The sequence below is a fragment of the Cardiocondyla obscurior genome, linkage group LG22 (assembly GCF_019399895.1).
Source record: "Cardiocondyla obscurior isolate alpha-2009 linkage group LG22, Cobs3.1, whole genome shotgun sequence".
NCBI classification, from domain to species: Eukaryota; Metazoa; Arthropoda; class Insecta; order Hymenoptera; family Formicidae; genus Cardiocondyla; species Cardiocondyla obscurior.
The window spans coordinates 718555-743181 of record NC_091885.1 but is presented as its reverse complement, the minus strand read 5'-3'; the positions used below and the strand labels follow the sequence as shown (position 1 = coordinate 743181).

At 38.3% G+C, this 24627-nt stretch overlaps 2 protein-coding genes across 2 annotated transcripts; both read right to left on the bottom strand.

The window, feature by feature from the left end:
- Positions 1-14772: 14772 nt before the first annotated feature.
- Positions 14773-15881, bottom strand: LOC139110898 (uncharacterized). Its single transcript, XM_070670860.1, has 2 exons — positions 15868-15881; positions 14773-15769 (listed from the first exon to the last, which is right to left on the bottom strand). The coding sequence occupies exons 1-2, from the start codon at positions 15879-15881 to the stop codon at positions 14773-14775; spliced, it is 1011 nt and encodes a 336-aa protein (XP_070526961.1).
- Positions 15882-15948: 67 nt separating this feature from the next.
- Positions 15949-18738, bottom strand: LOC139110897 (uncharacterized). The gene has a single exon (XM_070670859.1). It carries the CDS (start codon positions 18736-18738, stop codon positions 15949-15951), a length of 2790 nt encoding a protein of 929 aa, XP_070526960.1.
- Between the last annotated feature and the right edge of the window lie 5889 nt (positions 18739-24627).

The following is a 24627-nucleotide window of genomic DNA, read 5'->3' as shown; positions in this document are numbered from 1 at the left end:
AATGTTTCCATATAAAATTTACTGAAAAAATTATTTTAATTTACTTTTTCAATTATTTTTTAATTTTAATATTGCTTTAAGGGCCCACATTCTGAGCTCACTTTTAGAGGCGCTTTTATAAAGGCGCCTCTAAATGTGTGACCAACTTTAGAGGCGCGCTGCTAAAGTCGCTCGTATTCTACGCACACATTTAGATGCGCCTTTAAGATAGAGATACATTTATGTGTATCAGTTAATTATTTTTTCTTTAACGCGATCAAAAAACGCACATATTCTTTAATTAACTGATATTTATGTCAAACTTTCCGTTTATTATAAAGTGTGACGGTAAAAATTCTTGTTTTTTTATATTTTTTTAATGATGGGTCGATATTAATCCCTATAAAAATGTTAAAAGTGATGAATTATGAGAAAATATCACTTTCACTTCTTTAAAACTTTGGAACCATGCATATGCTCGTCTTAAAATTTTACTGGGATTAATATCTCATTATAGATTGGTATTTACAGTTACTTCTTATTTCAAAATTATTTTAAACAATATCTTAAAACGATGATACGATTCTGTAATTGGTTTAAAACCAAATAAAACTGTACTTAAAACAATCTTTAAAATAAGGACGGACTGTGAATATTAGCTATACAGGGTGTCCGAAATATGATGTCCAATCTTAAATTTATGGGTAGGGACATAAAAACGGTGACGAAAAGTTCTGAACAATTTTTTTAAATTCTTGATCATTTTTGAGAAAAAAATTAAAATACAATACACGTAAATACACGTAAGAGTGATAAGGAAAACACGATTTGAGCGAGTGCGACAGATGACGGCGCGAATACCGCTCGCTTATCGTCACGTGCTGACTCCGCCTATTTTGTTCATAATATTCGGGCCGTCGTCTGTCGCACTCGCTCAAATCGTGTCTTCCTTATCACTCTTACGTGTATTTACTTGTATTATATTTTAATTTTTTTCTCGAAAATGATCAAGAATTTTGAAAAATTGTTCAGGACTTTTCGTCATCGTTTTTATGTCCCTACCCATAAATTTAAGATTGGACATCATATTTCGGACACCCTGTATAATATTATTTAACATGAAAAAAAGTTTTAAATGTTAAGTTTAAAAAAATGAGTCACGTTTGCCGTCACTCTTTCGACCAAGTTTATTTTATTCCGAAAATCTCACAAATCACGATCACGAACTACATTTATTCCCGAACTTTGATCGCATAATTAATTTCGTGAATAATATCCACGGTTAACATGTTTAAGGTAATTAAAAAATTTATTTTTAATCGCTACACGCTGTAACTGGTGCAGTAAATTAGAATAAAACTAAGTATATTTGATTTACTCCAACTTATTGCACTAGTGTGCACCAGTTCAGCAGTGCAGCGACTGAGAACAAACTTAAGATAATTGAAATTAATCTTACGACACTCACGATAGGTTGAAGGCAAATTTTATATACGCGCATTTTTTAAATTGAAATTTTTTAAAATTGTTCCAATATGATTAATTTTACGACATGGAGTTTCGTTTACGCCTAAAAACTTCGCGTATATAGTTTTTTTAAACAAATTTAATTAATTAACGTTGCCACTAATTAGTTAAGTCGCGATACGGGTCCACCTGTCAAATCGCATGAGTGCCGCCATATTGGATTTTCGCTAAATGTGTCGATAAATGTGCTACAGACTACATTTAGCGGCACATTTAGCGAAAGCCTAAAAATGTGCTATAAAAGTGGGTTCAGAATAGCTTTATCGAGATAAAAGCGCACATTTAGGCTAAAAGTGACTGTCACTTTTAAAGGTGCCTCTAAATGTGAGCTCAGAATACGACCACTTTTATAAAACCATTTTTAGAGATGTCTTTAACTAAAGGCGCCTCTAAAAGTGAGCTCAGAATGTGGGCCAAAGTCTTTCGTCTGTTAAATAAAGGACCCCCGCACATATCTTATGGAAAATGGCTCTTGGTTAAATTCGCTCAAATTTTGCTATCTTCTAGAATTTGTTATTTTGAACAAAAGTTTCCATGGCCGCAACAAGATCTGACGAGCCGTTTTTGCTTTATAAGGGTTCGAGTATCGGTAATAATAGTTTAATCGTATACGTATATGAGACTATTTTTACTATTCTTTTCGAATTACAGTACTTTTTGAGTTAATTATTGAAGTACAATGAAGTTCCCAGCTCTTAGCATTATCCAGGATCAACGACATGGACGTGGCGGGAATCTGATCCCTCATGTGTACATGTATATGTACACATGAGTTTATTATGCGTTCTACAGAATGCAGAACCTTGGTGCGAATCAGCGTTGTACAGAATATATTGAGTGCGCGCGTACGTAAGTCGGTGCCTTTAAACGTGATGATATGACTTTTTTCGAGACTTTAACGCGCTCGTTCCATGCCGCGGTATTTATAGTCGGCTCGCTTTCTCGAATTTTCGCGATATTTCTACGAACTTCTAAGTTTATTGATCCGTTGTTATTAGTTTGTCCCTAAGAGTCGCGCAGCTGTCTATGTTTGTTTTACATGTTTATTTCAAAGTTATTCGTTTTTATCCACGCTCTTTGTTTCGTCGAATTTTCTCGAACAGGCGCTTACACAAATCCTGTAAGTTACAACACAACTTCTTTCATATAAATTCTAAATTCTTTGTCGTATTACATGCAAAAATATTGTTATGTTAAAACATGCAGCCAAAATCGTGAAATAAATATTTATTATTATAATATAAATTCTTCCGGATAAATTTTTATGGAAGCTATACATATGTGCACGAATTAAGCGCGTGATGATTGAAGCACACTTACGTCCCGTACTAAGACACGTAACAAAAAAAGAAAACAAAATTAAAACGGAGTTTAATGTGACAATGATAAATCAAAGTCTCGCAATTAACAAAGAATCGAGTATAGACTCGCGGCATGGAACTGTATATTGAACGAATTGTAGGGCTGAAATACAAATCGACGACGGAAAAATTTGTTTACGCGAAGTTCACATGCATTCCGGCAGGTTATATATACAGATACTGTTTCTATCGGGTAATTACCTGTAAATCGTGGTATAAGTTCGCCGAATTCCCATGAAATCAGAAGATCCTTCGTGAATTGATCCATCAAAAGTAGATTGAATACAGAAGTCACACAAATTATCATAATTATCACAAATTCACAAAAAAACTCCTCACTTTACACTTCGTCTTCTAAACTATATAATCGCTCGAACAAGTTTCCTCGACGGGACAATGCGTAAAACTGGCAGCAGCAACGGCGCCTGAATTGCCTGACGGCAGATACAGGAAGTTATAACTTAAATTTAGGGATGTGGATAATTCAGAAATAGGTCTGCTTAATCTAAAATCGCGATTACGAGTTATTGATTTAGGATAGCAAACTTGAAATTAGAGTTATAATCTAAACTCTTTTATAAGACACATTTTGAGTTAACAACCATAATTTAATTTTATATTTAAATTTTTCACTCGGAAATTTGGATTATAAAATAATCTACATTTTAACTTATGTAACAATAACAATGTTATACAAGTTATATGAATGTGAGTTGCGATAATCGCATTTATAAGATAATTAATTCAATTTTTCAACGATAAATTACATTCTCAAATACGTCTTTTCCCGATCTTAAAATTTGGATTGATAACCATCCTCATCTATGACGTCATAGTTTTCTCGTAAGCTATATTTCTAGTTAATTTCGCGTAACTAAAAATTGTAATTAGCTATTTCTATTCTTTCAAAAAGTTTTAAGTTATATTAATCTATTGTTTTACTTAGCTAGTTTCCAATCCAAATACGCAAATAGAATTTTTACTTATTACACACTAACTAAAATGTAAAGTTGCTTAACTATCAAAAAATCGGTCGAAATTTTTCCCAGAGCGTGTTTTGTGTAAGAAGTGTTATTTTTCCAAACAATATTAGTTATTTATTAGAAACTTTATTAGAAACAACGATATTAGATATTTATAAGAAACGATATGACTGTTTCATAAACATTTCCTATTCGGAATGCGATGCGTGTCTCAAACTAGCTGTCACAAATGTTAAATTATCGAGCAACACGAGACGAGGCTCATGTTACCCTTGAGCTGTGACTTCGAACTAATTTGCAGAGTGACGACCCGATAAGTATTTAACTCTATCGCTGGTTGTCATGCGTCAGCAGGTTGTATGACTAGAATTCAGTCTCTCGGCCGATGCAATCTCAGCAATTTTGACAATACGATTTCGCAACCGTTTTCGTTTTCATTCATCTATTTTTTTATTCATATAGCCTTTCTTTATATTAAGTGAGTTGCTGCAGTCTTACCTAATGGATTTATTTTACCTTTAGAGACTTAAACTAGATAATTAATTATGGGCCCATCGCGGGGCAGTACCTCGTAACTGATCGTTAATGATCGATATCGATTTTCGCGTTCGATTATCGCCTTTGATTCTCGAAAGATATACCGGCTCGCGTGGCCTTTCCTACTTACTCATTGTTCAGAGATTATAGTGTATGCCACGTGTGCGTTTTATGTGCGGTTTTCACGGTACTCATTAATCACTCATTGTTTTTTTTCATTTCATTTAATTCATCTTTGACTCACTCATAATTTACTTAGAGCAAGACGATAGATCTGCTGACACTCATTTTTGTGTGCAACTCACTAAAACATGTAGAGCCTCATGCTCGGTAGATCGGCAGCTTTCTCTAGTGCTCGGCCCGTATTAATTAATATAATTATATGCGGCATTATAGAATCAAATAGTGAGGCAAGAGGACAATTCACGTGTGATCACTCATTCTCCGCGTGACCCAAGCATCAAAGGAATTTTTAACTCCTTCCTCAATCTGAGAACGATCCGACCACGGTCGCATTTACCATCGTGGCACCGTAACAATTTATAAAAATTTTGTAATTTACTATTGTGAGATCTTACGCAGAGTTTCATTATTTATACATTAGTAATTGGGGTTTAAGTTACAATAACTAAGAAAATTATTATAAAAATTGACCTTAAACTTTACAATAAGTTTTGTGCGGAATCACCTGTCGAGCGATATATTTCACGAAACTGTCATCATGTGTTTACTGTTTTTCCTTTCTTTCGCTAGTACGATCGATAAATAGACCGAGGCGCGAGCCCGGGTTCGCAATCAACGAAACTAGTTCTAGGCAGAATTATCTTGTTTTCGATACTTTCGTTCCACAGATCGCTTATCTCGCGAGAAGAGAATGGGTATTGATACGGCCTGATGAGTTTTTGTTTTCGGAGTTTGTTTTTATTATTCGCTTAGTCGCTTCGCTTGTTTGCTTCCGTTAAGTCAGCATGGTTATTATATTAGCTGCGTGAATTATCGATTGCTTGTCGCGTATTCATGAAGAGAAATCTCCGGCGTATCGCCGTAACTGTATTTAAACGTTTTTTTGTTTCTTTTGTATCTGTTTTGAACCAAAATATATTCTCCGAGAAATTCTGTGTAAATTTTCTTATATCCGTGGAAAATACGCTCGAGTTTATAGAACTAACGCGACGATCGGTGTCGTGACTACAAGTTTACTAACAATTTGTCCACTTCACCGTTATTAAGATCTGATTATCTGAGCTATTTACAACTTGGCGGCTCGCATAAAAATATTGTTATAAAAATAACAGTAATTGTTTGTTTGCAGATTACATTGCACACAATACAGCATCCGTTAAAGTTTTCTGGAATGGGGTTTTTTGTCTTTGGAAATGCATTTTTTTTAAAGGTTTATTATTATCTTTATTTTTAAAATAATTTTATTTTAACACTATAATTTAGTAAAGTCAATACCGTTGTGCGCGACGATACGCGATGCGTGATCACGCGGCAGACGAGAAATTCGGGACCATCCTGACGAGGGCGTCGCGAGGTGAATGGAAAAATCTTGTGAAATGAATAAAGGAACCAAACTGCCACGGCTATTTATTAAATACAAATTACAGTCACTGTCGGAACGATCGTAAAATACAAAAAAAAAAAAGACACGCACGGAAATCTTGACTTTGCCGTTTAATAGCCGCCGATCGACCCGGCGGAAATCTTGAGGAGTCTCCAAGTGCGAGACCCCCGCGACACGGAGATCTTCAGGTAGGAAGACGCGAGGCGGCCCGGCAGACACAACCCCGGATCGTTCCACGAGAGAGAGAGAGAGAGAGAGAGAGAGAGAGAGAGAGAGAGAGAGAGAGAGAGAGAGAGAGAGAGAGAGAGCACGAAATTAGTTTGCAGTTTGCAAACTATTGAGAAACGCAGGATCACCGAACGGAATCGTTCAGATATGCCACGCAGAACCGCGCTTAAGACAAACTTTTTCGTGAATGAATGAGGTGTTGCTCGCGATGGCTGACGTGCGACTAACGAGTTGGCAAACCAACCGGGCTCATCAAACGAGCCCAGGAATGCGAACACGCGGACCGCTAGGCCAGCCTAAAAAGAGTCGCGATGATCTCGCGTGACATACACGTGTCAGGCGACCGAGGAATTTGCGTTACTTCCTCGATCGCCTGAGCACAGCGACGGGTATGCGCGAACAACCGTATATGTTACTAACATTTACATCTAATATTTAATGTAATTTATGCTTTTTATTTTAATAATATTATAAAGTAATGCTTTTACATTAAACAAAAATATTAAATAATTTATTTCTTTCCAGTTTTGTATGACGGTTATAACATATATAATTATTATGATACAATTAAATATAACTTAAGAATTTGTAAGTATTTATTAACACCTCAAAAATTGAGTAACAAATGTAACAAAAAAGTAATTAAATAAATAATAAATGTTACGTCGTGGATTTCACGATTTCTTTTTTTGAAGCATATGTAGATGAAGAACTAACTTGTTAAGAATAAAAAATTAGCTTGTTATCTATTGTTCACGACTTTCTGAACAGTTGCTAATCACCTCACGTGCGTAACGTGAGATCTGTCGCGTGCCGGTAACAACAAGACGCCTCGCTGAGACGAGACCCCGCGATTACACAGCGGAGAGGAACGCGAATAAGTGACGGAAAAAGAATAAGGTGTACCAAATAAAAGTAACACATTTATATTTCGGACAAGACTATTATAATATTTCTTTAACCTACGCGCTCCCTTCGGAACCGAAGGATGGACCCCGTGTACCGGTCACGGTGCAACAAATAAAAGATGCTAATTAGGTGCTACATTAAAAAATTTGGTGTTTGAACAATTTGGCAGAAAATTAAGTTCAAAATAGGAAGAACTAGCTTAATGTTAAGTTAGCCCCTTTCCCCCCCGCCCTATACTACAAGAAAATTTCCAAAGCAGATAAAAAAGAAAAACAAGTACACCATAATTAATTAAATGCTAACTTGGTCTCTTGCTAATGCTCTTAGAAAACATTAAAACATTTCAATTAAATAAATAATTATACAGGGTGTCTGGTTGAGTAATGAACATCTCTTGGGTATAGATAGAACTCGAAAATACAATTAGGAAAGTCCCGTACCATTTTGCAAAATTCTTAACCGTTATTGAAAAAAAAATTAAAATGTATAAAAAGTAAAGGCGTAAGAGCGACAAGGAAGCTGCATGTGAGTGAGCGCGACAGGCAACAGCGCCATTTTTAGTCGTTAATATTATACGTTGGTATATAGATATTGATGTCGCTTTCTCCTAGCAGGGTTTTTGATTGTATCGTGAGGTCATTTGTAGTTAACTGGCACGCGTCTCTTAGTATTATTTTACCTGATATGATTATATTTAATTTTTTACTTGGTTTATGTTTACATCGCAGTTCAATGGTCTGTGACGCGGTTGAGTATAGCCACGCTTGGGGCTCGTTTAGTGCCGTCCATATGCTAACATTAGATATGATATGGCGGGTTTCGCATTTCTCGGGTTAATGTCCCGGCTCGGCGAGTGCTAAGACTTCGCAAGGTGCGTTATCCGATATATGGTACGTCGCGAAATTGTTTTCGCATATAAGTTTTTTCTTGCCGCGGATACAATTATTTATTTCGTCGCGGGTTAAACTTGTGTATTTATTGTTTTCTTTATCTAGCGCGATATATTCATGCGCGATTTTGATTGTTTTAAAAATATTGGCGTGGTCATACACGGTAAACGGTATGACCGCTTTTAATTCGTAGGTCGTATTGATAACGATTGGAAACTTAATAATGATCATGAGAGCATTGTAATCGCGATAATGCGCGGTAATTGATATATACTTTTTGATTTGATTCCAGTTCTTTGGATTGGTATCAAACGGAAATTGTGATCCTTTGGGTAATTGAATACTTGCATGTAGTGACTCTGTTATGATCTTGTCAATCGGTAATAGCCGTGTGTTAATGATACCCTATTTAGTCCAAGAGATAAAGTCGATGGTGTCTTGTATGTCAGTCAGTAGGTCGGTCACAAGTATTCTTAATGTGTTAAGATGTTCCGTCATCTCCATTTGCCGCGTTACTCTATCTATTTGCTGACTTAGGAGGATAGTCACGTTCGTTAAGACGCGGTCGTGTTGCTTGAGTTTAATCTCTAACTCTTGTATATGGCTTAGTGTACCGTTTAATATTTTAAGCTGATTTTTCGCTACGTGTTGAGTCGTTTGCTGACTTGCGATTAGCAGTTGTAACTGCTCTTTAATAATTTTTTCGTCGTTGGCGTCCATTATACCGAATAAAGTTTTCCCTACTGTGCCTACTAAGTCTATTAGTCCTCTCTTAACGTGTTGGATTTCGTAGGTCGAGGTTAGTCTGTCTAGTGCGGTTATTAGTTTATTATTTTGCATTGTAACCAACATTGCTAAATTATGACATTTGTCTTTTAATAATTCGCCATTATATATTTCCTGTAGCTTATTACAAGCGTTTTCCGCGTTGTCAACTTCGTTTTGTAATTTCTTAAATGTAATTTCAAAGTCCGCGATGTTTATTATTAATACTAATTTCCATGTGGAGTCGGATAGCTGAAGAAGTCCGTGGTCCTCATAATACAGTCCGGGTTTGTGAGTGAACTGTGTAATTGTATAAGGTGCCGTTTCGATTGCGCCCTTCGCGGTGGTGAACGTTAATCTGAAATGTTACTGTTTAGGTATGTGTGTGTAAAGGTGTTAATATATCGTACTGAATAGGTGTGTGAGTTTCGCGGGTCGTCTTCATCGTGGGAATGAAGATGCAGCGTCGGCTAAAGATACGTATTTTTTATCTTTGGTAGAGTTCTATGCACGGATAACAATTACTTTCTCGGAGCTTTGGTTTATCAAAATTCGCTCTCGGCTTCAGCCTCAAAGTTTTTCGTTCGTCTCATTAGTAAGTCGTTGACAGTCGTCGTAGTTACATTAATCGTGTTGTAGAACAAAAAGAAAAAAGAAAAAAAAATAGAAAAAAAAGAAAGTAATTTCAAATTTGTGTTATAAATATATTGTGTGTGTGTTGGTGTTTTTAATTGTTCTTTCTGTGTTTTCCAGTGGAATCGCAACAGTTTGTTTTTGTTTGCGAAGGGTGCTACTATCGGCCGAGAATTTGCTCAAGTTGCGTGGGATTACGGGCTCGGCATCAGGTCTGGTACCTATGGCATAGATTGGAGCCGCCTCTGACGATGAAAACGACTCGTGATCTGGAGTATCGCCAGGTGACTTTGGCCCCTGGCGATTTTATTGGTGAGTAGAAATATTTTATTTTATTATGTTGTGCATGGTTTTTGTTGTTGTTTTATTCTAAATTTTTTTTATATATTTTTTTTTTTTTATTGCTGTCTTATGCTTAATCGGTTGCCTTATGCTTAGTAATCTATAAACGCTTTTAATCTATTTGCATGTACCCTAATTGTTTTTCTACCTTTCCTTATACTATAATTAACATCAGTGTGCTTATGTGTTATTATGTACGGTCCTATCCAAAGCGCGTCTAATTTCTTGAACCAGACGCGTCGAACTGCTTCGTCGTAGAGTAAAACGGAATCTCCGACGCTGAACTCGCGTTTTCGGGAATCTTTATCATAATTTTCTTTCGCCTTTTCTTTCTCGGTTTTTGCGTTATTGTATGCGAGAAAGTTCGAGGCCCGTAGTCGTTCGCGTAAATTATTCGCGTAATTGTCGTACGAGTATGTTTCTTTCGGCGCGGTTTTAAGTGCTGTCGGTAATGTAGCACGGTGTCCATAAATGAGTTTGAAGGGGGTCAATCCAGTTGTCGTATGTGGGGTTGTATTATATGTGAACATTGCGTATGGCAACCATTCGTCCTAATTGGATTAATCCTCATTAATATAATGTCGAAGATACTCGACCAATGTTCGGTGCGATCGTTCGAGTGCGCCGTTGGTTTGCGGATGATATGCGGTTGTTTGAATTTTTTTGATCCGTAGTAATTTGCAAGTGTTTTTAAAACCACTGCTCGTAAAATTTGTTCCTTGATCGGAAAGAACGTATTCCGGTATTCCGTGTTCAAAAATTATTTGAGTCACGAACGCTTTCGCTACGGTCGCGGCTTCTTGATTCGGGATAGGAATCGCTTTACTAAATTTCGTGAGATTATCTTAAAACGTTAAAATATATTTATTATTATTGTTCGTTATCGGTAGCGGTCCTATTATGTCTAAAGCGCATTTTTCGAACGGTTTTTTAGGTGTGTCGGTAATAATTAGCGGCATTTTCGTTTTCTTTGATAACTTATTTTTCTGGCACTGTTTGCATTTCTTTATGTATTCTTCTATGTCTCTTCTTATGCCTGGCCATTCATGCTGTAATCTGATGCGGTGTAGCGTACGTGTGATGCCTTGGTGTCCGCCTATCGGTGTGTTATGGTATTCGTGTATGAGCTTAGCCTTTTCTTCTGCTAAATATGTGCTTTTTTCTTTTAATATGTGTACTGAAAAATTTTCTTCTTGTTGCGGGGGGTTTCTGCTAAGCGCGTCCGCGTTGGTGTTCTTCTTCCCGTCCTTGTGAACTATTTCGTAATTATATTCTTCGAGTTTTAATCTCCACCTTATCAGGCAGAAGCCGGGATCATTTACATTGAACAGCCAGATCAATGGTTTGTGATCTGTTACAATTGTAAATGTTGTCCCATAGATATAGGGTCGGAAAAGTTTCATCGTCCATACTATCGCGAGTAGCTCCTTCTCTGTCGTGCTATAGTTCTTTTCGGCCTTGTTTAATATACAGCTTGCATATGCAATCGGATGATCTCTTCCTATCTCCCCTTGAGAGAGGATGGCTCCGATTGCATGATCCGAGGCGTCCGTGGTAACAATAAACGGGCGCGTGAAATCGGGATATTTAAGTATTGGCGCGGTGGTTAAGTTTTCCTTTAATATCTCGAATGCGTTTTGTTGGTCCATTTCCCAGCGAAATTTTTCGTCTTTTTTCGTGAGCATTGTTAAGGGTTTCGCGATTTTCGAAAAGTCCTGTATGAATCTTCGGTAATATCCGGCTAGCCCGATAAATGATTGTATGTCTTTTAGTTTTTTCGGTACCGGAAAATTTTTTTACTACGGAAATTTTGGAAGGATTGGGTCGAATTCCGTTTTTCGTGATCAGATGTCCGAGATAAAGTACTTCCTTCCGTAAAAATTCGCATTTGTCCGGTTTTAATTTTAAATTATTTTCTCGCTAACGTTTAAAAACGGCTTCGAGTCTCTTATTATGTTCCTTGAGCGTCGGTCCGTTAATGACTATATCGTCTAGATACACGAGACACTTAATACCGTGCAGGCCCGATAAGACTGAGTTCATCATGCGTTAAAATGTAGCCGGTGCATTTTTGAGACCGAAGGGCATCCTGTTAAATTTATAATGTCCCTCGGGTGTAGAAAACGCGGTTTTTTGTTTGTGTTCCTCTTTCATCTGGATTTGGTGGTATCCCGAAGCCAAATCTAGGGTCAAAAAATATTTTGCGTGCCCAAGCTGATCGAGGATATCGGTCATGTTTGGAATAGGGAAGGAGTCGCCTATCGTTATATCATTTAATTTCCTAAAATCGACGACTATCCTTAATTTTGGTTTTCCGGACGCGTCGGCCTTTTTGGGGACGACCAATATCGGTGCGTTCTATTGACTCGCGCTGGTTCTTATAATTCCTTCGTCGAGCATCTTCTTTACCTGCTCTTTTACTTCTGCTTTGTGCTTCTCGGGCAGTCGGTAAGGGCGGCAGCTAATTGGCCTATTTTCCTTTTGTGTAATTATTTCGTGCGCGACGGATTCGGTGAAGGAAAGCGGATTGCCTTGCAAATGGAAGATGTCGCAAAACCTTTCGCAAATTTTTATTAATTCGCTTTTTTCTTCTTTATTCAAATGGTTGATTATAAGTTGTTCCTTAACGCGTTCTCTTCGCTGCTGTACTGCGGCTATTTCTGGCTTATCTTGTAACGCGAGCGCGCTGACTGTGCATACTTGCGGCTCTGCTTCTGTGTGTAATACGGGTGTGAATAATGGCACGGCTGTCTCCCGCGTATTTAATACGCTTATGGCACAGATATTATTTTCAGGAGCAACCAAACAATTGCCGATGAACACTTCGGGTTTAGATTCATCGGCATATATTATTCCGATTTGGTTGCTATCGGTCACAGCCTGCACTATCGTTTCGCTTCTCGGTGGTAGCGTCGTGCAAACATACGGTTGTAACGGGATCGCGGTGTAATTAATTATCAAGAGTCCGTTTTCGACGTCATATACGGTACGTTGCGCTTTAAGGAAATCCATCCCGAGTATCCCGTCATACGCAATGGGAAATTCGTCGGGTACTACGTGCATAGTGTGCGAGATCGTGCCTCTCGCAGGTAAATCAGCACACGCGTGGTTCTTATAGTTTGCGCCTTGTGTCCGGTTACACCGGTTAGAGCCATGGATTCCGTGTAAATCGGTGTGTCGCGTTTTAATTTTCCTACTTTAACGAGGGTGATAGCTGCACCAGTGTCTAATAAAAACGTCATTTTCCCGCCCGTGGCTTGTAGTACGGGCAGAATGACTAAATCCAGATGACGATTTTTGTTGTCGTCTGAGATGTGCGACACCTGATAGTCCCGCGCGGGCCGTGTCTCGTATCGGCGTAGTTCGTTATCTCCACGCGTGTCGCCGTGTATCGTCTGTCTCGCCGGTGCTCTTGCTCTTTTTTCCGGTACGGTTGAATGCACCGCGGTCGTGTGTCGTTTTCGCGCGGGGACTCGGTTATCGCGTCGTGTTTCTTGGGATGATTCGTTGTCTTTTTTCAATCTGCGGCATTCTTCGCGCGTATGATACGGCTTGTTGCAATAGTTGCAGAATTTGTCCGTCGTGCTTACTCGCGGTGTATTTTCGGCCCTCGGCAAGCCGTACCTGGGCACATATCTGCCGGTGTGGCACAAAAATCCCGGGTGCCCCTGTTTGCCACATCTATTGCACGTCGGCACGGGAGGGCGGTTCGCCGGGGTGCGCGGGAAATTTCGCTCTATATATGCTCGCTCGTTGTATGTACGTATGGCTGCGCTACGCTGTCTTTCTTCTGCTGTCGCTCCTGCTATTGCTTCTTGCAATGTTCTATAATTTCGCGACTGGACGATGGTTTGCAAGTGCGGTAACAGACCCGTCTGGTAATTATTTAATACTTGCTTCTGAAGCGAATTTCATATCCCGCGTTTTTCGTCTGAAGAATAATTCGAGTCTTCGCTCAATGCATCGTAAAGTTCGGTTACTAATGAGTCTGCTCGAGATCCGTATGTTTGTGTGCTTTCTCCTGTACGTTGACGCAACTAGTTAAACTCCAGTTGGAGATGCGCTGTGCCTCGTCCCTGCGTGTAGCCGTCCTCGACTTCTCGTAAAAATTGTGTGAGATTAACGATTTGCTTCGACTCGAATCGCGAGAAAGCTCGTCCCGTGAGCTTTGTGTATAATATAACCGCCAGTAATTCGTCTGCGTCTTCCGGGTCTGTTTAGGCTGGTAGAGATTTAATTGTAATAGAATTAACTATATTACATTTTGCGATTCTCATTTTATTATTCAATACAATATCGCCTGATATATTTTCAATAAATAATTATAATCAAAAAGAAATAAGATCTGAATTCCACAGCATGTTAAACAAAGGGAAAAAACAATATAAAACTAAAAAAACACAACCTGAAAATAAAAAGAAATAAAGGGAATAGAATGTCAGGGTATCTGGTTTTACACCTGATTTTTACGAAAGTATAGGCTCGATGTTGAGAGCATGATTTCTTAATTGATAGCTCGATGTTAAGAGCAAGGTTAGTTTTGTATTGTTAGTTCGATGTTGAGAACTTATTTGTTTTTCTTAGATAGCCCGTTGTTGAGAGCTTAATGACTGTTTGCTCTAAGTTCAGAGCTAGGAAGCATTTGATTAAAAAATACTTCGCATTAAGTTCGTTGCTAACCGATATAATAACGGCTTGAGATTACCTGTGTTTAGATGAGAAAAGTGCTTTCGATGGCCCTATGGCCTTTTATTAAAAATCAGTTGTTTCCCCTTAAGCAGGCGTATTAACTTAGCCGGTTCTTACAACAATTAGATGTAATGAAAAATCTTAGCGATCCGATTGCCGGCCTTCTCTCAATGTACACGTGGATGGTCTCCTTGTCTTAACAGCAGAATGCCTCTCAGCCACGAACTTGCAGGAAACAAAGAAGAAGGATAGGGTGGGGATGCGCGACCAATCGCGCGTTATCAGTTTATTCCCTGCTGCCGGGAATTTTGAATTTTGCCAGGGCTGTGATAATGCCGCAACATGCCGCCCGCCTTCGACAACTACTTCGTCGAATACGAATCCATTGTATCTACCGGGAGTATGCAAATCTTTGCTATTGGGCGCTTGAACTCTGATGATTTAGTCTTCACTGTAACGACTCGCGTTAGGCCATCTACACCGGGATGTAATTTGAGAACCCTAGCTAGAGGCCATTTTCCCGGTGGATATCTCTCGTCCACTATAAGGACTAGCGAGCCCTCCTTGATCTCGTGGGAAGGATGATGCCACTTAGATATGGCTTGATACCGTTGAAGGCATTCAGTCGACCACCTTTTCCAAAATAGGTCTACTTTCTGTCGAAGAAGCTGCCAGCGAGAAAGACGATTTGTAGGCACTGATGTTAAGTCAGGCTCCGGGATGATGGTTAGGGATTCGCCGATCAAAAAATGACTAGGCGTTAAGGCAGCATAATCAGAAACGTCATCAGACAACGGACATAAAGGTCTTGAGTTCAAGACGCTTTCAATTTGAATTATCACTGTTGTTAACTCTTCATAAGTTAGAATGGCATCCTTAAGGATTCTTCGAAGATGATATTTTGTAGACTTTACTGCACTCTCCCATTTTCCTCCAAAATGAGAAGCGGACGGAGGATTGAATTTCCATTCAGTGCCGTCGTTTGTCAATAGGTCAGCTAAATGCTTGAGCTCGACGGAAGTCTCGTTAAATAATTGTCGAAGTTGTGCATCGGCTCCAATAAAATTTGTGCCACAGTCGCTCTGAAGAGTGGAGCAAATTCCTCTACGGCCTGTAAATCTTTTATATGCTGCGATGAAGGCTTCGGCTGTATAATCAGTCACTACTTCTAAGTGGAGCGCAGAAGTAGCGAGGCATACAAAAATGGCTATATAGGTTTTGTACGAGCGTGCCGCCCGCCCTCGCCAAGTCTTAATCATGATAGGACTTGCATAATCCAAACCTGAATTTGTAAAAGGACGTGAGGGAGTAACGCGTGCTTCTGGTAGTTGACCCATGAGCTGTTTAGCTCGTGTTGACCTATAACGCGCACAGATAGTGCATTTTAGAATGTGCGATCTAACAGGCGTTCTGCCGCCCACGATCCAATATTTAAGTCAAATGTAACACAATGTTACTTGTGTTCCTCCATGCAGGGTTCTTTTGTGCGCGTCGTCCATAATTAAATTCGTAAATGGAGAATGTTTCGGCAAGATGATCTAATGTTTCGCTTCTTTGTCTATGGATGCGAAGTGAAGTCGACCTCTTACGCGTAGTAATCCTTCCTGATCTATAAATGGAGTTAACCTTATCAAGGCATTTGAAGTTGGAAGCTGTTCTCCTTTGGATATTATACGTAACTCCTTTGCGAACCAGGCTTTTTGTATAATTGCTATTAAAGCTTTTGTACTGTGCTCTAACTCCTTTGGAGTGAGGGGGTAGAGACGAAGGGACGACCTTGGTCTTGTTCTATTATAATTTATAAAACGGATACAAGTGGCAACCACTCGTACTAGTTTGGTAAGCGAGGAGAACCGGTCTAATAAATTCCAGTATGGAGGTGTCGCTTGAGAGGCAATCATAAAATTTCCCGGTCTCATCTCCAGGAGTGCTTCGTCATTTTGAGGATCTGATAACGTTGGCCAATGATTGCTTGATTCTGATAGCCATGCGGGACCTTTCCACCATAGTAAATTATTGATAAGTTTATCTGGTGTAATACCACGAGTCGCACAATCTGCCGGATTTTGCTTACTCGGAACAAAATGCCATTTACTAGTAGGTAGTAAGTCATGGATGGCTGCTACTCTATTTCTTACAAAATCCTTCCATTTCGATGGGTGTGAGTTGATCCATTCCAAAGTAATGGATGAATCCGTCCAGCAATGTATATTGATGTCATTGAGATTAAGGGCCTTTTGTACATTTACAATTAGCTTTGTCAACATAAGAGCAGCAGTTAGCTCTAGACGCGGTATGGTCATTTTTTTAATCGGTGCTACTCTAGTCTTTGCACACACTAATTGAGTATTTATGTTTCTATCATTTAAAACAATCTTGATATAAATTGCTGCCGCCATTGCTTGTTGCGAAGCGTCTAAATAACCATGTAATTCAATTGTAACGTTTTGACGAATTCCCTTTAGCCACCTGGGTATCGCCAAATGATTCAATTTTATTAAGTCATTACGGAATAGTGTCCATTTCTGATGCAGATTTGTACAGATTGGTTCGTCCCATCCGAGTTTTAGTGCCCAAATTTCTTGTAATATAATTTTTGCCGTGATTATTACAGGCGCGCTTAATCCTAGTGGATCATAAATTCTGGCGATGTCCGATGCTATTGATCGTTTTGTATAAGTCGCTTTGTCTGCTTTGTTAACTGAGAAGTGAAATTCATCAGTCTTCGGCTTCCATCCGAGACCTAGGATTTTGTATAAGTTGTTGTCTGTTTCAACTAAGTTAGAAGACTCCTTTATCGTTGTTGGTAGAACTTCAGGAAAATTACTGTTCCATTTTTGCAGCGGGAACTTGCCGGCATTGCAAAGTCCGATTAAATCTTGAATAACGTTTTTCGCTTCTGTTGTTGTTTTAGGTCCTCCGAATATGTCGTCCATGTAACGACCTGTAGTTATACAAGAAATCGCTAGCGGGAATCGGTGTCCTTCGTCTAATACTAATTGATGCATAGTACGTAAGGCGAGAAAGGGAGCGCAATTCATCCCATATGTTAAAGTCGTGAGATAATAATCCTTTATTCTTCCGTCGTTCTCCTTCCATAAAATTTTTTGTAGACTCCAATCGTCTTGATGTAATGCGATTTGTCTAAACATCTTTTCCACATCAGTGGAAAAGAGAATTCTATGAGTCCTTATCCATAGGAGTATGTCAAAAATATCTCTTTGATGGTTTGCGCCAGAATACATAATGTCATTAAGTGATAACCCATTGCTGGTACGACTGGAGCCGTTGAATACGACTCTTAATTTTGTAGTAATACTGCTTTCTCGAAGCACTTCGTGGTGAAGCAAATAATAAGAAGATTGGTCATTATTTATGTTGTCTGCTAGCGTCATATGGTCTAGATTTTTGTATTCGTCAAGAAATTCGGTATACATTTTATAGAGTTTAGGGTCCTTTTCAAAACGCAAGATCATTCTATTTAGACAGCTGAGAGCACGTGACCTTGACTCTCCTAAATTTCTAGGATCTGTAAACAGAGGAAGGCGAACAATATATCGCCCGTTACTATCACGTTTGTGCGTTGTTACATAGTACTGTTCACAACTTTGTTCGTCCTCAGTTAAGCTGGAGGTGATAGTAGGCGATATTTCTTCCTGTAACCAAAATTTGGAAAGAATATCTTGCAGCTCGTTGTCCTCAGTACAGTGATGAGAATGTGCGTTTTGTTGATAAGTTGAAATAGTTGAAAAAGGTCCAGATAATATCCAGCCGAATATAGTTTGTTGAGCTATAGGCGAATTACTATCTTCGATAATAAGTCCTGGTTTTATTATTTTGCCGAAATAATCTGCTCCTACTAAAATGTCAATTGGCCCAGAACTGGAGAAGTCCGGATCCGCTAAGTTTAAACCTTCAATGTGAGGCCAAAGGCGTTTCTTTAAGTTGAAGAGTGGTATGCTGGCAGTTAATTGTGATAATATGTATGGTTCAATTGTGCAGCTCGGTTCTGAATCATAAATAGACTGAAGGCTGATGGAAACCTTTCCTCTCGTATGACCAAAGAACTTACCTCCTATTCCTTGTAAAGGTAATGAAGCAGTTTTTCTGTTGAGTTCTGCACGTTGTACAATGTCCTCTTTAATAAAGGATAATTCAAAACCTTGATCCATAAGTAGGCGGACAGGATACAGTTCTACTTGAGGTTTGACCAACAAGGCTCGACTCGTAGCTAATAATGTCAGAGGTCGTGAAGATACGGTCAATGTAGAATAATTAGATCTCATTTCAATGGATTTCTCCTGCAGAGTCTCGCCCTGTTGCTCCATATGTCAATTATTGGTAGTATTTAATTGCTGTAAATTCTCCTTATTATTATTGTTAATACGAGCGGTTGATTGAAATTGGTTATCGTGTAGCGAAGTATGGTGACGTTTGCCGCATTTAAGGCATCGTCTCGGATATTTACAAACCTTTATGTCATGTGGGTTTAAGCAGTTTAAGCATCTTCGATTTTTTATCACGTACTCTCTTCGTTGTTTGATTCCCTTTAATTGATAAATATTGCACCTGGTAAGCGTATGTGATTCTCCACAGAGAGGACAACGAAGATTTTGATTAGTTTGAGGTAAAGTAAAGTGAGCAACTGTTCTGTTAGGAATTTTGCGATTTGAGAATGTAGCTTGTTTCTTATGAGATTCGGTTGTAGCGGTCGAATAGAGACTTTCCGCTGCGGTGGCTCTACCTTGCAAGAATTCTTCGAATTCGTTTAATTTTGGGTATGTTTTTAAAGCTCCAAGAGAAACTTCCCATGCTTCTCTTGTTTCAAAGTCCAACAGTCTTGCGAAGTGGTGTATTATAATCGGGTCCCAATGCCGAACTTGGCAGCCAAGGGCTGATAACGTGCCGAGTATTCCCTGCAGTGTGATAAGAAGATCTCTTAGACCTTGTGCGCTTTTTTCCTTTAATGGTTTTAGATTTGTTAGGCGATCTAGCTCAGTATTGATTAAAAGTCTTTTGTTTTCAAACCGAGAAATTAAAAGTTTCCAAGCAAGCTTGAAGTTATCTCCTTTTGTCTGTATGTTTGCTATGAATTTTGCCGCCTCCGGTTAGGCACGTTTTCAAGTATTGCATTTTTTCTACTTTTGATAAGCCGGTATGAGTTGTAATTAACGAGACAAATAAATCATGAAACTCCGGCCATGACTTATAATCGCCAGAAAAGGCGGGAATCTTTACTCGAGGCAAAGAGTCCTTTCGCAAATGTGTAGTTGGAATTTCTCGATCTGAAGCCTCGGTTATATTTGAAAGACCTAGAGTCTCTGAGTCTTCATCTTGCGAAAGTAGTTTAGCACGTGAATACACGTAGAACGCGTGACACCTTTCGTAAATTTTTTCCTTTAAATAGGAATGATTTTTTAGAAATTCGCTCTCGTTAAGACACAGATCTTCATGTTCTTGTTGAAATTTGTTTCAGTCAGAGTCTAGCATTGTTAGTCGAAGTTGAGTCAATTGACGATTCATGGATGCGGATTCATCTTCTACGAAGTCCGCTGCAGTTTGGATTACATGGAACCTGCTACGTTGTAACAAAATTCTAGCCTCCACCGGGGCCATGTTGGTTGATCTTAGATAAACGTGAACTGATGAATCTTATCCAAAAAAAAGAGGATTTTTACCTCAACACGTTAGACCAATTCTAATTTTATTTTATGAATTTCAATTGAAACCTGTGAAATGGTTATAAAAGTGTTAATGACAGAATAGAAATGAAAGAATAAAAAACAGTGTAGTGTATACAAAGAAATCATCAAGACAGTACTCAAAACAATAATAATATAAGATGTGTATATTATGTAAGGGTTTTTTTTTTTTTTTAAAGATGAAGCTCAGTATACAGATAATATGTGGTTAATTGTATATATGCATATAGTTCTTAAAAAAGTTAATATTATGATACCTTTTTATTATTAATTTTTTACATAAGTTAAGTTAAAGTAACACAAAGGGTTTTGAGTAATGTGCTGATGAAAAGATGTTTCAAAAATAAATTGTAAAATGATTAATGTAAGAAGTTTCATTTCATGAAAATATGTTACACAGTGAGCATGCAATTGTGGAACTCAGAATCCGGCTCGAAGGACCATTTTAATGTTTAGGCTGGTAGAGATTTAATTGTAATAGAATTAACTATATTACATTTTGCGATTCTCATTTTATTATTTAATACAATATCGCCTGATATATTTTCATTAAATAATTATAATCAAAAAGAAATAAGATCTGAATTCTACAGCATGTTAAACAAAGGGAAAAAACAATATAAAACTAAAAGAACACAACCTGAAAATAAAAAGAAATAAAGGGAATAGAATGTCAGGGTATCTGGTTTTACACCTGATTTTTACGAAAGTATAGGCTCGATGTTGAGAGCATGATTCCTTAATTGATAGCTCGATGTTAAGAGCAAGGTTAGTTTTGTATTGTTAGTTCGATGTTGAGAACTTATTTGTTTTTCTTAGATAGCCCGTTGTTGAGAGCTTAATGACTGTTTGCTCTAAATTCAGAGCTAGGAAGCATTTGATTAAAAAATACTTCGCATTAAGTTCGTTGCTAACCGATATAATAACGGCTTGAGATTACCTGTGTTTAAATGAGAAAAGTGCTTTCGATGGCCCTATGGCCTTTTATTAAAAATCAGTTGTTTCCCCTTAAGCAGGCGTATTAACTTAGCCGGTTCTTACAACAATTAGATGTAATGAAAAATCTTAGCTATCCGATTGCCGGCCTTCTCTCAATGTACACGTGGATGGTCTCCTTGTCTTAACAGCAGAATGCCTCTCAGCCACGAACTTGCAGGAAACAAAGAAGAAGGATAGGGTGGGGATGCGCGACCAATCGCGCGTTATCAGTTTATTCCCTGCTGCCGGGAATTTTGAATTTTGCCAGGGCTGTGATAATGCCGCAACAGGGTCTTTCATTATGTCGTAAGTACTTGTCTTTTGTTTTTTGTGAAAAGGGAAAAAGGGGAAAAAATTTTTTTAATAATGTTTCTTATTATAGTTCTGTTGATGTGTTATTTAATGGTGCCGAATCTCGCCGCCGATGGGTCGAGTGCGTCTTTTGCCGGCAGGGCTTTATGGCCCTGCGGTGTCATGCGTGTTATGCCGCTGACATTCCGCCCGTGCGTAGTCGCATTTTTTGTCTTCTGCGGGTGCCGAACCTACTTGTGGTTCTTCAGATGGAGGAGGAGGATTATCGTCATGTTTATTCTCTGACGAGTGGTACGTAAGAAAATTTTATTATTATTATTATTATTATTATTATTATTATTTTTTTTTTTTTTTTTTTTTTTTTTTTCAACGTTTAATTTTCTATGAATAGCTTTAGTTCGTTTGCATGGACTTTTATGCTTCTTCTTCCTTTCCTTATAATATAGTTAACTTCTCTGCTCTTTTCTAGTACTGAGTGTGGTCCTATCCACTGTGCATCCAGTTTTTTTTATCTTCCTTTTCTTACCGTTTCGTCGTGGATTAGCACCTGATCGCCTATTCTAAATTTTCTTTCACGAATATTCTTGTCAAAACATGTTTTCGATTTCTCCTTTTCTTCTTTTAAATGTTCCCTCGCGAGTAAATTCGATGCGCGTATTTTTTCTCGCAGCTCTTGCGCGTAATTATCGTACGTGTACGTGTTTCTCGGTGTTGTCGTCAGTGCCGTAGGTAGAGCTACCTGGTGTCCGTATACCAGCTCGAATGGTGTATATCCTGTTGCCGTATGCGGTGTGGTATTATATACGAACATCGCGTACGGTACCCATTCGTCCCAATCTGTTTGATCGCGCTATTTATGTAGTGTCGAAGGTATTCCGCTAATGTTTTATGCGATCTCTCCAGTGTTCCGTTGCTTTCTAGATGGTATGCCGTAGTTTGTATTTTTTCGATTTTTAATAATTTGCATATGTTTTTAAACATTTCGTTTATGAAATTTGTCTCTTGGTCTGTTAGTATTTTTTCTGGTATGCCATTTTCAAAGATGATTTTTGTCGCAAATGCCTTAGCTACCGTGGCTGTTTCTTGGTTCGGCACTGGTATGGCCTTACTGAATTTTATCAGTGCATCTTGGAACGTTAATATATTCTATAATCTATTTCCTGTGTTTGTAATAGTTAACGGTGCGACTATATCTAGTGCACATTTTTCCAACGGTCGTTTTGGTGTGTCTGTTATTATCATGGGCATTTTTGTTTTCTTGCTTAACTTGTTCCTTTGACATTTTTCGCATTTGCTTATGTGTTGTTCGACGTCTTTATTTATGCCTTTCCAAATATGTTGTAGTTTTATTCTTCTTAATGTGCGCGTTGTTCCTTGATGACCTCCTATTGGGCTGTCATGATAATCTCTTATTATTTCTGCCTTTTCTTCTTCTGTGTAAGTTCTTGTTTCTGTTGTTAATTTATTAATTTTTGTTTCTTGCGTCGGCGTTCGTATTTTTCTTTCCGTCTTTGTGTATTATTTTGTATGTGTACTCTTCAAGTTTTAATTGCCATCTTATTAATCTCGAGCCAGGATAGTTTACATTAAACAACCATATGAGCGGCTTATGGTCGGTTACTATTAGAAATTTTGTTCCATATATGTATAGTCAGAAATGTTTTACTGCTCATACTATCGCGAACAGTTCTTTTTCCGTTGTACTGTAATTTCTTTCCGCTTTGTTCAGTATTCTGCTTACGTAAGCAATTGGGCGGTCTTCTCCGATGGTGCCTTGTGATATTATGGCTCTTATTGCATAATCTGTTGCGTCCGTTGTCACTATAAATTGTTTTGTGAAGTCAGGGTATTTCAATACCGGTGCTGTTGTTAATTTCTCTTTTAATACTTCAAACGCATTTTGCTGATTTATGATCCATTCAAATTTTTCTCCCTTCTTTGTTAAGTTTGTTAGCGGTTTCGCTATTTTTGAAAAGTTTTCTATAAATTTTCGGTAGTATCCGGCTAGTCCTATAAAAACTTGGATATCTTTTACCTTTTTTGGTACCGGGAAATTTGTTACCGCTTTAATTTTTGCTGGATCCGGCTGTATTCCGTTTTCCGTAATTATGTGTTCCAAAAATAATACTTCCTTTCGCAGGAATTCACACTTATCGGGCTTGAGTTTCAGGTTGTCATCCCTTAGTTTGTTAAAGACGTTTCTTAAACTTTTGTTGTGTTCTTCGAGCGTTGGGCCATATATTACGACATCGTCTAGGTGTTACGTCAGGAATGGAATTATTTTTCTTAAAGGAAGATTACCGCTTCGCGGTAGTTAAGGAAATGGCTCGAGAGCAGGTAAAGAGTTCGGAGAGAGAGAGAGAGAGACGCAACTACCGATCCTTGCGTGACGCGTGCGGTTCACAGCCACGCATATAAAGCGCTAGGAATAGATTTAAGCAACAAAAGGTTTGAATTAGCGCGATTTTTGTTCTTTTAAGGAAAAGAATTTTAATTCTTGTTTCCAGAGAAAGAACCGGAGGTGGTTTCGCAGCAAATGGATTTTAAGGGCCATTTAAGAAATGCAGAAAAATTAGGTTTTTAATTATTAAAAATTAACATTTATTATAAACTAACCAATACAAAGGAATTGAAACAAGGAAATAAAAAGTAATAATATATATATTAATTATTTCTAATTTTTCAAATAGTTAACTTCATCAATTAATAAAAATAATTTTATAATACGCAAGTATGAATAAACAAACAGTAGACCATAAATGTGAGAATATATACAGGGTGTATCACCCCATGTGTCGAATCCGTTAAGAATAGATAGAACTAGGGTAGACAAATAAGAAAGTCCCATCTTATTTTGCAAAATTCTCAATGGTTATTGAGAAAAAAATTAATTTGTCTAACGCAAGAGCGACAAGGAAGCTGCGGGCGAGTGAGCGCGACAGGCAAATGGCTAGGAATGGCGCCGTCGTCTGTCGCGCTCACTCACGCGTGGCTTCCTTTTCGCTCTTGCGCTAGACAAATTAATTTTTTTCTCAATAATCATTGAGAATTTTGCAAAATGGTGTGGGACTTTCTTATTTGTCTACCCGAGTTCTATCTATTCTTAACGGATTCGACACATGGGGTGAGACACCCTGTATATAATGTGACGTGGCGGCTTTGGCTGCTTCGTCGCAGCTCCCCGCGGCGGTCACAAAGCGCGGCGGCGCTGGACGAGCCGCGATA